General features: G+C 41.9%; 1 protein-coding gene across 1 annotated transcript in view; it reads left to right on the top strand.

Annotated features, from left to right (window-relative positions):
* LOC311107036 (chromatin-remodeling ATPase INO80-like) overlaps nt 1-14,454 on the top strand; it is a 91,615-nt gene that overhangs the window by 18,539 nt on the left and 58,622 nt on the right. Inside the window, exons 18-21 of the mRNA XM_084149490.1 lie at nt 4,585-4,702; nt 6,028-6,113; nt 8,943-9,110; nt 13,840-13,973. Coding sequence (XP_084005616.1) covers nt 4,585-4,702; nt 6,028-6,113; nt 8,943-9,110; nt 13,840-13,973 — 506 coding nt within the window. The remainder of the gene's footprint in view (nt 1-4,584; nt 4,703-6,027; nt 6,114-8,942; nt 9,111-13,839; nt 13,974-14,454) is intronic.

The raw sequence follows: 14,454 nt of genomic DNA, 5'->3' as shown, positions 1-14,454 counted from the left end.
GTCTGTTTCTCTCTCTCTCTGTCTGTTTCTCTCTCTCTCTGTCTGTTTCTCTCTCTCTCTGTCTGTTTCTCTCTATCTTTGTCTGTCTCTCTCTCTGTCTGTCTCTCTCTTTGTCTCTCTCTCTGTCTGTTTCTCTCTCTCTGTCTGTTTCTCTCTCTCTCTCTCTCTCTCCGTCTGTTTCTCTCTCTCTCTGTCTGTTTCTCTCTCTCTCTCTGTCTGTTTCTCTCTCTCTCTGTCTGTTTCTCTCTATCTTTGTCTGTCTCTCTCTCTGTCTGTTTCTCTCTGTCTGTCTCTCTCTCTCTCTCTCTCTCTCTCTCTCTCTCTGTCTGTTTCTCTCTCTCTGTCTGTTTCTCTCTCTCTCTCTGTCTGTTTCTCTCTCTCTCTGTTTCTCTCTCTGTCTGTTTCTCTCTCTCTTTGTCTGTCTCTCTCTCTGTCTGTGTCTGTCTCTCTCTCTCTCTCTCTGTCTGTTTCTCTCTCTCTGTCTGTTTCTCTCTCTTTGTCTGTCTCTCTCTGTCTGTTTCTCTCTGTCTGTCTCTCTCTTTGTCTGTCTCTTTCTCTCTTTGTCTGTCTCTCTCTCTCTTTGTCTGTCTCTCCCTCTCCGTCTCTCTGTCTCTTTCTCTCTCTGGAAAATAAATATAGGTCACATTTACATTTTAGTCATTTAGCAGACGCTCTTATACAGAGCGACTTACAGGAGCAATTAGGGTTAAGTGCCTTGCTCAAGGGCACATCAACAGATTTTTCACCTAGTCGGCTTGGGGATTAGAACCAGCGACCTTTCGGTTACTGGCACAACGCTCTTAACCACTAAGCTACCTGCCGTCCCGTTGTATTTACAATGGTGTTTGTTCTTCACTGGGTGCCCACTTCTTTTCACACATCTTGCTGCTGTGATATTTCACCCAATAGATATGGGAGTTTATCAAAATTGGATTTTTTTTTCAAATTCTTTGTGGGTCTGTGTAATCTGAAGGAAATATGTGTCTCTAATATGGTCATACATTTGGCAGGAGGTTAGGAAGTGCAGCTCAGTTTCCACCTCATTTTGTGGGCAGTGTGCACATAGCCTGTCTTCTCTTGAGAGCCAGGTCTGCCTACGGCAGCCTTTCTCAATAGCAAGGCTATGCTCACTGAGTCTGTACATAGTCAAAGCTTTCCTTAAGTTTGGGTCAGTCACAGTGGTCAAGTATTCCAAATAGCATTCTAGTTTGCTCTGTTTTTTTGTTAATTCTTTCCAATGTGTCAAGTACTTATCTTATTGTTTTCTCCCTCTCTATATCTCTTTCTCAGCCTGTCTGTATGTACTGCATAGTGCCTTCAGAAAGTATTCATACCCCTTGACTTATTCCACATTTTGCTGTGTTCCAGCCTGAATTCAAAATGGATTAAATAGATTTTTTTTCTCACCCATCTACACTCAATACGCCATAATGACAACGTCTTTGCTAATTTATTTAATTTACATAAGTATTCAAACCCCTAAGTAAATGCATGTTAGAATCACCTTGGTCAGCGATTACGGCTGTGAGTCTTTCTGGGTAAGTCTCTAAGAGCTTTACACACCTGGATTGTACAATATTTGCACATTATTCTTAGAAAAATTATTAGAGCTCTGTCAAGTTGGTTGTTGATCATTGCTAGGCAACCATTTTCAAGTTTTGCCATAGTTTTTCAAGTAAATCTAAGTCAAAACTGTAACTAGGCCATTCGGGAACATTCAATGTCATCATGGTAAGCAACTCCAGTGTATATTTGGCTTTGTGTTTTAGGTTATTGTCCTGCTGAAAGGTGCATTTATCTCCCAGTGTCTGTTGGAAAGGAGACTGAACCAGGTTTTCCTCTTGGACTTTGCCTGTATTCTTACCTCTAGTCATTTTTTTAAATTTTTTAAATTTTAATTTTTTACTCCCTAGTCCTTGCTGACGACAAGCATACCCATAACATGATGCAGCCACCACCATGCATGAAAATATAAAGAGTGGTACTCAATGATGTGTTGTGTTGGATTTGCCCCAAACATAATTGTTTGTATTCAGGACATAAAGTTAATTACTTTGACACATTTTTTTTACAGTTTTACTGTAGTGCCTTATTGCAAACATGATGCATGATTTTTAATTTTTTTATTCTGTACAGGCTTACTTTTCGTTTTGTCATTTAGGTTAGTATTGTGGAGTAACTACAACGTAGTTGATCCTTCCTCAGTTTTCTCCTATCACAGCCATTAAGAATTGTTTTAAAGTCACCATTGGCCTCATGGTGAAATCCCTGAGCGATTTCCTTCCTCTCTGGCAATTGAGTTAGGAAGGACTTCGCAATGCTCAAAGGGATATTCAATGTTAGCTTTTTTTTAACCCATCTACCAATAGGTGCCCTTCTTTGCGAAGCATTGGAAAACCTCCCAGGTCTTTTTAGTTTAATCTGTTTGAAATTCACTGCTCGACTGAGGGACCTTACAGATAATTGTATGTGTGGGGTAAAGAGATGAGGTAGTCATGAAAAAATCATGTTAAACACTATTATTGCACAAAGAGTGAGTCCATGAAACGTGTGACTTTTTAAGCACATTTTTACTCCTGAACTTACAGTGAGGGAAAAAAGTATTTGATCCCCTGCTGATTTTGTACGTTTGCCCACTGACAAAGACATGATCAGTCTATAATTTTAATGGTAGGTTTATTTGAACAGTGAGAGACAGAATAACAACAAAAAAATCCAGAAAAACGCATGTCAAAAGTGTTATAAATTGATTTACATTTTTAATGAGGGAAATAAGTATTTGACCCCTCTGCAAAACATGACTTAGTACTTGGTGGCAAAACCCTTGTTGGCAATCACAGAGGTCAGACGTTTCTTGTAGTTGGCCACCAGGTTTGCACACATCTCAGGAGGGATTTTGTCCCACTCCTCTTTGCAGATCTTCTCCAAGTCATTAAGGTTTCGAGGCTGACGTTTGGCAACTCGAACCTTCAGCTCCCTCCACAGATTTTCTATGGGATTAAGGTCTGGAGACTGGCTAGGCCACTCCAGGACCTTAATGTGCTTCTTCTTGAGCCACTCCTTTGTTGCCTTGGCCGTGTGTTTTGGGTCATTGTCATGCTGGAATACCCATCACGACCCATTTTCAATGCCCTGGCTGAAGGAAGGAGGTTCTCACCCAAAATTTGATGGTACATGGCCCCGTCCATCGTCCCTTTGATGCGGTGAAGTTGTCCTGTCCCCTTAGCAGAAAAACACCCCGAAAGCATAATGTTTCCACCTCCATGTTTGACGTTGGGGATGGTGTTCTTGGGGTCATAGGCAGCATTCCTCCTCCTCCAAACACGGCAAGTTGAGTTGATGCCAAAGAGCTCGATTTTGGTCTCATCTGACCACAACACTTTCACCCAGTTCTCCTCTGAATCATTCAGATGTTCATTGGCAAACTTCAGATGGGCCTGTATATGTGCTTTCTTGAGCAGGGGGACCTTGCGGGCGCTGCACGATTTCAGTCCTTCACGGCGTAGTGTGTTACCAATTGTTTTCTTGGTGACTATGGTCCCAGCTGCCTTGAGATCATTGACAAGATCCTCCCGTGTAGTTCTGGGCTAATTCTTCACCGTTCTCATGTTCATTGCAACTCCACGAGGTGAGATCTTGCATGGAATCCCAGGCCGAGGGAGATTGACAGTTATTTTGTGTTTCTTCCATTTGCGAATAATCACACCAACTGTTGTCACCTTCTCACCAAGCTGCTTGGCGATGGTCTTGTAGCCCATTCCAGCCTTGTGTAGGTCTACAATCTTGTCCCTGACATCCTTGGAGAGCTCTTTGGTCTTGGCCATGGTGGAGAGTTTGGAATCTGATTGATTGATTGCTTCTGTGGACAGGTGTCTTTTATACAGGTAACAAACTGAGATTAGGAGCACTCCCTTTAAGAGTGTGCTCCTAATCTCAGCTCGTTACCTGCATAAAAGACACCTGGGAGCCAGAAATCTTTCTGATTGAGAGGGGGTCAAATACTTATTTCCCTCATTAAAATGCAAATAAATGTATAACATTTTTGACATGCGTTTTTCTGGATTTTTTGTTGTTGTTATTCTATCTCTCACTGTTCAAATAAACCTACCATTTAAAATTATAGACCAATCATTTCTTTGTCAGTGGGCAAACGTACAAAATCAGCAGGGGATCAAATACTTTTTTCCCTCACTGTATTTAGGCTTGCCAAAACAAATATATTGAATACTTATTGACTCAAGACATTTCAGTTTTTAATTTTTTATTGATCAAATTTCTAAAAACATAATTCCACTTTGACATTATGGGGTGTTGTGTCTAGGACAGTGACACAAAATCTCAATTTAATACATTTTAAATTCAGGCTGTAACAACAAAATGTGGAAAAATAGTCAAGGGGTGTGAATACTTTCTGAAGGCACTGAATGGCTCTCTCTCTCTCTCTATTTATTTATCTCTGTCCTCTTTCTCTGTTTCTCTTTCTATCTCTCTCTCTGGTTCTCTCTGTCTGTCTCTGTCTGTCTGTCTGTCTGTCTGTCTGTCTGGTACTGTAGAGATGCTGACAGTTATTATTTCTTCTCTCAGTTGTGGGCCCTTCTCCATTTCATCATGCCTACGTTGTTTGACTCTCATGAAGAGTTCAACGAGTGGTTCTCTAAAGACATCGAGAGCCATGCAGAGAACAAGTCTGCCATCGACGAGAGTGAGTACAGTACACAACCTTATTCTGAGATTGTTTCAGACTTTTTGTCTTTTTAATATCTACTTTAGAAGTACTCTAATCATTTAGCCAAGTGTCCCTGTCTGTCTTATAAAGTGATTGATTGATTTGTAGCTGACCATTTGTTGTTGTTTAGACCAGATGAATGTTTACATGTTGTTTAGACCAGCTGAACGTGTTTGTTGTTTAGACCAGCTGACTGTTTGTTGTTGTTGTTGTTTAGACCAGCTGACTGTTTGTTGTTGTTTAGACCAGCTGACTGTTTGTTGTTGTTTAGACCAGCTGACTGTTTGTTGTTGTTGTTGTTTAGACCAGCTGACTGTGTTTGTTGTTGTTTAGACCAGCTGACTGTTTGTTGTTGTTTAGACCAGCTGACTGTTTGTTGTTGTTTAGACCAGCTGACTGTTTGTTGTTGTTTAGACCAGCTGACTGTTTGTTGTTGTTTAGACCAGCTGACTGTTTGTTGTTGTTTAGACCAGCTGACTGTTTGTTGTTGTTTAGACCAGCTGACTGTTTGTTGTTGTTTAGACCAGCTGACTGTGTTTGTTGTTGTTTAGACCAGCTGACTGTGTTTGTTGTTGTTTAGACCAGCTGACTGTGTTTGTTGTTGTTTAGACCAGCTGACTGTTTGTTGTTGTTGTTGTTTAGACCAGCTGACTGTTTGTTGTTGTTTAGACCAGCTGACTGTTTGTTGTTGTTTAGACCAGCTGACTGTTTGTTGTTGTTGTTGTTTAGACCAGCTGACTGTGTTTGTTGTTGTTTAGACCAGCTGACTGTTTGTTGTTGTTTAGACCAGCTGACTGTTTGTTGTTGTTGTTGTTTAGACCAGCTGACTGTGTTTGTTGTTGTTTAGACCAGCTGACTGTTTGTTGTTGTTGTTGTTTAGACCAGCTGACTGTTTGTTGTTGTTGTTGTTTAGACCAGCTGACTGTTTGTTGTTGTTGTTTAGACCAGCTGACTGTGTTTGTTGTTGTTTAGACCAGCTGACTGTTTGTTGTTGTTGTTGTTTAGACCAGCTGACTGTGTTTGTTGTTGTTTAGACCAACTGACTGTTTGTTGTTGTTGTTGTTTAGACCAGCTGACTGTTTGTTGTTGTTGTTTAGACCAGCTGACTGTGTTTGTTGTTGTTGTTGTTTAGACCAGCTGACTGTGTTTGTTGTTGTTTAGACCAGCTGACTGTGTTTGTTGTTGTTTAGACCAGCTGACTGTTTGTTGTTGTTGTTGTTGTTTAGACCAGCTGACTGGTTGTTGTTGTTGTTGTTGTTGTTTAGACCAGCTGACTGTTTGTTGTTGTTGTTGTTGTTTAGACCAGCTGTCCAGGCTCCATATGATCCTGAAACCCTTCATGTTGAGGAGGATCAAGAAGGACGTAGAGAACGAGCTCTCTGACAAGGTGACTGACTGACCAATCACACACACTTTAGAGGTCCCGTCCAATCATCCTCAGAGGCTGTATCTGTCTGTGCCTCAATATTCTACATTATTTATTTATTCCCTCAGGGAGGCGTCTCTGCTTTCATCACCCTAGTCCTCTACCCAGAGGTCACTTCGCACCCACAACTGTCTCTTTCGCTGTCCTCTCCCCCCACTCTCTCTCCAGCCTTCCCTCTCACTTTCCCTCGCCCCCACTCTCTCCAGCCCCTCACTTTCCGTCTCGCTCTCTCTCTAGCCTCTCTCCCACTCCCTCTCCCTCCGTTCCTCCTTCCATACCTAGACTAGCAGCTGCCAGATGTTCCCAGATCGTTTTAACAAGTATCTGTATTTCACCTCTCCCTCTCTTCCTCTGATACAGTGGGGGAAAAAAGTATTTAGTCAGCCACCAATTGTGCAAGTTCTCCCACTTAAAAAGATGAGAGAGGCCTGTAATTTTCATCATAGGTACACGTCAACTATGACAGACAAATTGAAAAAAAAAAATCCAGAAAATCACATTGTAGGATTTTTTATGATTTTATTTGCAAATTATGGTGGAAAATAAGTATTTGGTCACCTACAAACAAGCAAGATTTCTGGCTCTCACAGACCTGTAACTTCTTCTTTAAGAGGCTCCTCTGTCCTCCACTCGTTACCTGTATTAATGGGACCTGTTTGAACTTGTTATCAGTATAAAAGACACCTGTCCACAACCTCAAACAGTCACACTCCAAACTCCACTATGGCCAAGATCAAAGAGCTGTCAAAGGACACCTGAAACAAAATTGTAGACCTGCACCAGGCTGGGAAGACTGAATCTGCAATAGGTAAGCAGCTTGGTTTGAAGAAATCAACTGTGGGAGCAATTATTAGGAAATGGAAGACATACAAGACCACTGATAATCTCCCTCGATCTGGGGCTCCACGTAAGATCTCACCCCGTGGGGTCAAAATGATCACAAGAACGGTGAGCAAAAATCCCAGAACCACACGGAGGGACCTAGTGAATGACCTGCAGAGAGCTGGGACCAAAGTAACAAAGCCTACCATCAGTAACACACTACGCCGCCAGGGACTCAAATCCTGCAGTGCCAGACGTGTCCCCCTGCTTAAGCCAGTACATGTCCAGGCCCGTCTGAAGTTTGCTTGAGTGCATTTGGATGATCCAGGAGAGGATTGGGAGAATGTCATATGGTCAGAAAATAGAACTTTTTGGTAAAAACTCAACTCGTCGTGTTTGGACAAAGAATGTTGAGTTGCATCCAAAGAACACCATACCTACTGTGAAGCATGGGGGTGGAAACATCATGCTTTGGGGCAGGACGACTGATCCGTGTAAAGGAAAGAATGAATGGGGCCATGTATCGTGAGATTTTGAGTGAAAACCTCCTTCCATCAGCAAGGGCATTGAAGATGAAACGTGGCTGGGTCTTTCAGCATGACAATGATCCCAAACACACCGCCTGGGCAATGAAGGAGTGGCTTCGTAAGAAGCATTTCAAGGTCCTGGAGTGGCCTAGCCAGTCTCCAGATCTCAACCCCATAGAAAATCTTTGGAGGGAGTTGAAAGTCTGTGTTGCCCAGCGACAGCCCCAAAACATCACTGCTCTAGAGGAGATCTGCATGGAGGAATGGGCCAAAATACCAGCAACAGTGTGTGAAAACCCTGTGAAGACTTACAGAAAACGTTTGACCTGTGTCATTGCCAACAAAGGGTATATAACAAAGTATTGACAAACTTTTGTTATTGACCAAATACTTATTTTCCACCATAATTTGCAAATAAATTCATAAAAAATCCTACAATGTGATTTTCTGGATTTTCTTTTCTCATTTTGTCTGTCATAGTTGACGTGTACCTATGATGAAAATTACAGGCCTCTCTCATCTTTTTAAGTGGGAGAACTTGCACAATTGGTGGCTGACTAAATACTTTTTTTCCCCACTGTAGATAGTTCTGTGTTTCTGTATCTAACTATGTCCTCTCTGACAGATTGAGATCCTAACATACTGCTTCTGTATCTAACTATGTCCTCTCTGACAGATTGAGATCCTAACATACTGCTTCTGTATCTAACTATGTCCTCTCTGACAGATTGAGATCCTAACATACTGCTTCTGTATCTAACCATGTCCTCTCTGACAGATTGAGATCCTAACATACTGCTTCTGTATCTAACTATGTCCTCTCTGACAGATTGAGATCCTAACATACTGCTTCTGTATCTAACCATGTCCTCTCTGACAGATTGAGATCCTAACATACTGCTTCTGTATCTAACTATGTCCTTTCTGACAGATTGAGATCCTAACATACTGCTTCTGTATCTAACTATGTCCTCTCTGACAGATTGAGATCCTAACATACTGCTTCTGTATCTAACTATGTCCTCTCTGACAGATTGAGATCCTAACATACTGCTTCTGTATCTAACCATGTCCTCTCTGACAGATTGAGATCCTAACATACTGCTTCTGTATCTAACTATGTCCTCTCTGACAGATTGAGATCCTAACATACTGCTTCTGTATCTAACTATGTCCTCTCTGACAGATTGAGATCCTAACATACTGCTTCTGTATCTAACCATGTCCTCTCTGACAGATTGAGATCCTAACATACTGCTTCTGTATCTAACTATGTCCTCTCTGACAGATTGAGATCCTAACATACTGCTTCTGTATCTAACCATGTCCTCTCTGACAGATTGAGATCCTAACATACTGCTTCTGTATCTAACCATGTCCTCTCTGACAGATTGAGATCTTAACATACTGCTTCTGTATCTAACCATGTCCTCTCTGACAGATTGAGATCCTAACATACTGCCAGTTGACGTGCAGACAGAGGCTGCTCTACAGAGCTCTGAGGAACAAGATCTCCATTGAGGACCTTCTCCAGTCTTCTATGGGTTCATCGCAACAGGCTCACAACACTACCTCATCCCTTATGAACCTGGTCATGCAGTTCAGAAAGGTACCAATGATATAGTGTTAGTAAGTACTAGGGGACGATCCCAGTATCACCAAACTCATTAGGCAAGGAGGCAAGGAAACAAAACACGAAGCAGATTTAACTCCTTCAGGAAAACAGCACTAATGTTGGAAAACAAACATCATTATGTTGTCATCAAGGGTCACATGTACAGTCATGGCCAAAATTGTTGGCACCCCTGAAATTTTTCCAGAAAATGAAGTATTTCTCACAGAAAAGTATTGAAATTACACATGTTTTGCTATGCACATGTTTATTTCCTTTGTGTGTATTGGAATAACACAAAAAAAACAGGAAAAAAGCAAATTTGACATAATTTCACACAAAACTAAAAAAATGGGCCGGACAAAGTTATTGGCACCCTTTCAAAATTGTGGATAAATAAGTTTGTTCCAAGCATGTGATGCTCCTTTAAACTCACCTGGGGCAAGTAACAGGTATGGGCAATCTATAAATCACACCTGAAAGCAGATAAAAAGGAGAGAAGTTGACTCAGTCTTTGCATTGTGTTTCTGTGTGTGCCACACTAAGCATGGAGAACAGAAAGAGGAAAAGAGAACTGTCTGAGGACTTGAGAACCAAAATTGTGGAAAAATATCAACAATCTCAAGGTTACAAGTCCATCTCCAGAGATCTAGATGTTCCTTTGTCCACAGTGCGCAACATGATCAAGAAGTTTGCAACCCATGGCACTGTAGCTAATCTCCCTGGACGTGGACGGAAGAGAAAAATTGATGAAAGGTTGCAACGCAGGATAGTCCGGATGGTGGATAAGCAGCCCCAAACAAGTTCCAAAGAAATTCAAGCTGTCCTGCAGGCTCAGGGTGCATCAGTGTCAGCGCGAACTATACGTCGAAATTTGAATGAAATGAAACGCTATGGCAGGAGACCCAGGAGGACCCCACTGCTGACACAGAGACATAAAAAAGCAAGACTACAGTTTGCCAAAATGTACATGAGTAAGCCAAATTCCTTCTGGGAGAACGTCTTATGGACAGATGAGACCAAGATAGAGCTTTTTGGTAAAGCACATCGTTCTACTGTTTACCGAAAATGTAATGAAGCCTTCAAAGAAAAGAACACAGTACCTACAGTCAAATATGGTGGAGGTTCAAAGATGTTTTGGGGTTGTTTTGCTGCCTCTGGCACTGGGTGCCTTGACTGTGTGCAAGGCATCATGAAATCTGAGGATTACCAAAGGATTTTGGGTCGCAATGTAGGGCCCAGTGTCAGAAAGCTGGGTTTGCGTCCGAGATCATGGGTCTTCCAGCAGGACAATGACCCCAAACATACTTCAAAAAGCACCCAGAAATGGATGGCAACAAAGCGCTGGAGAGTTCTGAAGTGGCCAGCAATGAGTCCAGATCTTAATCCCATTGAACACCTGTGGAGAGATCTTAAAATTGCTGTTGGGAAAAGGCACCCATCCAATATGAGAGACCTGGAGCAGTTTGCAAAAGAAGAGTGGTCCAAAATTCCGGGTGAGAGGTGTAAGAAGCTTATTGATGGTTATAGGAAGCGACTGATTTCAGTTATTTTTTCCAAATGGTGTGCAACTAAATATTAAGTTAAGGGTGCCAATCATTTTGTCCGGCCCATTTTTTGAGTTTTGTGTGAAATTATGTCAAATTTGCTTTTTTCCTGTTTTTTTTTGTGTTATTCCAATACACACAAAGGAAATAAACACGTGCATAGCAAAACATGTGTAATTTCAATACTTTTCTGTGAGAAATACTTCATTTTCTGGAAAAATTTCAGGGGTGCCAACAATTTTGGCCATGACTGTATTTGTTTTCCAAGCTATAGCACACCGTACAGTGCATTCGGAAAGTATTCAGACCCCATGACTTTTTCCACATTTTGTTACGTTACAGCCTTATTCTAAAATGGATTAAATAAATACAAATCCTCATAAATCGACACACAATAACCCATAATGACAAAGGGAAAACAGGTTTTGAGAAATCTTTGCAACTAAAAAACATATCTTATTTACATAAGTATTCAGACCCTTTGCTGAGAGACTTGAAATTGAGCTCAGGTGCATCCTGTTTCCTTTGATCATCCTTGAGATGTTTCTACAACTTGATTGGAGTCCACCTTTGGTAAATTCAATTGATTGGACATGATTTGGAAAGGCACACACCCGTCTATATAAGGTTCCACAGTTGACAGTGCATGTCAGACAAAAACCAAGCCATGATGTCGAAGGAATTGTCCGTAGAGCTCCGAGACAGGATTGTGTTGAGGCACAGATCTCGGGAAGGGTACCAAAACATTTCTGCATCATTGAAGGTCCTCAAGAACACAGTGGCCTCCATCATTCTTAAATGGAAGAAGTTTGGAACCACCAAGACTCTTCCTAGAGCTGGCCGCCCGGCCAAACTGAGCAATCAGGGGAGAAGGGCCTTGGTCAGGGAGGTGACCAAGAACCCGATGGTCACTCTGACAGAGCTCTAGAGTTCCTCTGTGGAGATGGAAGAAACTTCCAGAAGGACAACCATCTCTGCAACACTCCACCAATCAGGCCTTTATGGTAGAGTGGCCAGACGGAAGCCACTCCTCAGTAAAAGGCACATGACAACCCGCTTGGAGTTTGCCAAAAGGTACTTAAAGGACTCTCAGACCATGAGAAACAAGATTCTCTGGTCTGATGAAACCAAGATTGAACTCTTTGGCCTGAATGCCAAGTGTCAAGTCTAGGGGAAACCTGGCACCATCCCTACAGTGAATAAATATATAATAAATAAATATATGCCATTTAGCAGACGCTTTTATCCAAAGCGACTTACAGTCATGTGCGCATACATTTTTACGTATGGGTGGTCCCGGGGATCGAACCCACTACTCTGGCGTTACAAGCGCCATGCTCTACCAATTGAGCTACAGAGGACCACATGGTGAAGCATGGTGGTGGCAGCATCAGACTAGGAGACTAGTCAGGATCGAGGGAAAGATGAACGGAGCAAAGTACAGAGAGATCCTTGATGAAAACCTGCTCCAGAGATCTCAGGACCTCAGACTGGGGCGAAGGTTCACCTTCCAACAGGACATCGACCCTAAGCACACAGCCAAGACAACGCAGGAGTGACTTCGGGACAAGTCTCTGAATGTCCTTGAGTGGCCCAGCCAGAGCCCGGACTTGAACCCGATCAAACATCTCTGGAGAGTCCTGAAAATAGCTGTGCAGCAACGCTCCCCATCCAACCTGACAGAGCTTGAGAGGATCTGCAGAGCAACTCCCCAAATACAGGTGTGCCAAGCTTGTAGCGTCATACCCAAGAAGACTCGAGGCTGTAATCGCTGCCAAAGGTACTTCAACTAAGTGCTGAGGAAAGGGTCTGAATACTTATGTATACTTATTTTTAATACATTAGCAAGCATTTCTAAAAAAACGTATTTTGCTTTGTCATTATGGGGTATTGTGTGTAGATTGATGAGGAATTTTTTTTATTTTAATCAATTTTAGAATAAGGCTGTAACGTAACAAAATGTGGAAAAAGAGAAGGGGTCTGAATACTTTCCGAATGCACTGTATGTTACATACAGCAGGTTTTAAAGGACCAAAGCGTTTGGTCTGCTTCGAGTTTTCATCTTTGCCATGGAAACAATATGGCTATACTGGTATCATCACATCCCTAGTAATTACTATAACAGTAATGATGTAACTAGTATTATAAACTGGGTGGTTCTAGCCCTGAATGCTGATTGGCTGACAGTACTATAACAGTAATGATGTAACTAGTATTATAAACTGGGTGGTTCTAGCCCTGAATGCTGATTGGCTGACAGTACTATAACAGTAATGATGTAACTAGTATTATAAACTGGGTGGTTCTAGCCCTGAATGCTGATTGGCTGACAGTACTATAACAGTAATGATGTAACTAGTATTATAAACTGGGTGGTTCTAGCCCTGAATGCTGATTGGCTGACAGTACTATAACAGTAATGATGTAACTAGTATTATAAACTGGGTGGTTCTAGCCCTGAATGCTGATTGGCTGACAGTACTATAACAGTAATGATGTAACTAGTATTATAAACTGGGTGGTTCTAGCCCTGAATGCTGATTGGCTGACAGTACTATAACAGTAATGATGTAACTAGTATTATAAACTGGGTGGTTCTAGCCCTGAATGCTGATTGGCTGACAGTACTATAACAGTAATGATGTAACTAGTATTATAAACTGGGTGGTTCTAGCCCTGAATGCTGATTGGCTGACAGTACTATAACAGTAATGATGTAACTAGTATTATAAACTGGGTGGTTCTAGCCCTGAATGCTGATTGGCTGACAGTACTATAACAGTAATGATGTAACTAGTATTATAAACTGGGTGGTTCTAGCCCTGAATGCTGATTGGCTCACAGTATTATAACAGTAATGAGGTAAGTAGTAGTTGAACATTATTTAGATATTATATACCCTGTAACATGGGTATTCAAATCTTACTCTGCTAGATCAATAGTACTGCTGGTTTTCTGTTCTACCTGATAATGAACACCCACCTGGTGTCCCAGGTCTAAATAGAGAGGAAGAAGTGGAAAGATTGTATTTGAGGGCCCTATAAGGATAACTACATACAGCACTGCCTGTCTGACCTGTTGTTATCTAAACCCGACCAACCAGAGTCTGGCTCCTCTCAAGGTTTCTTCTTCCTGCTCTTTGTGGTTCAGTATGATCAGTGTTTTCTCTCTTCCTGGAGGTGTGTAACCACCCGGACCTGTTTGAGCGCCAGGAGACCCGTTCTCCCTTCCACATGTCCCTGAGACCCTACGTCATGTCCAAGTTCCTCTACCGCAACGGACTCATCTCCACACACACACACAGCAGGAACAAGTGAGGAACACATTCTTAATAATATGATATAGAAGACAATAAGATCATTTAAGTGATTTTATTTGTTATTCTCGGACAGCCACGTTCATATAATCCACCTTCTCTTGCGCTCTCTCTCTCTCTCTCTCTCTCTTTCTCTCTCTCTCTCTCTCTCTCTTACTTTCTCTCTCTCTCTCTCTTACTTTCTCTCACTTTCTCTCTCTCTCTCACTTTCTCTCTCTCTCTCTCTCTCTCTCTCTCTCTCTCTCTCTCTCTCTCTCTCTCTCTCTCTCTCTCTCTCTCTCTTTCTCTCTCTCTTTCTCTCTTTCTCTCTCTCTCACTCTCTCACTCTCTCTCTCTCACTTTCTCTCTTTCTCTCTCTCTCACTCTCTCTCTCTCACTTTCTCTCTCTTTCTCTCTCTTTCTCTATCTCTCTCTCTCTCTCTCTCTTTCTCTCTCTGTCTCTCTCTCTCTCTCTCTCTCTCTCTCTCTCTCTCTCTCT

The sequence above is a fragment of the Coregonus lavaretus genome, assembly GCF_964263955.1.
Source record: "Coregonus lavaretus genome assembly, chromosome: 31".
Lineage (NCBI taxonomy): Eukaryota > Metazoa > Chordata > Actinopteri > Salmoniformes > Salmonidae > Coregonus > Coregonus lavaretus.
This window is presented reverse-complemented; position numbering and strand designations above follow the sequence as displayed.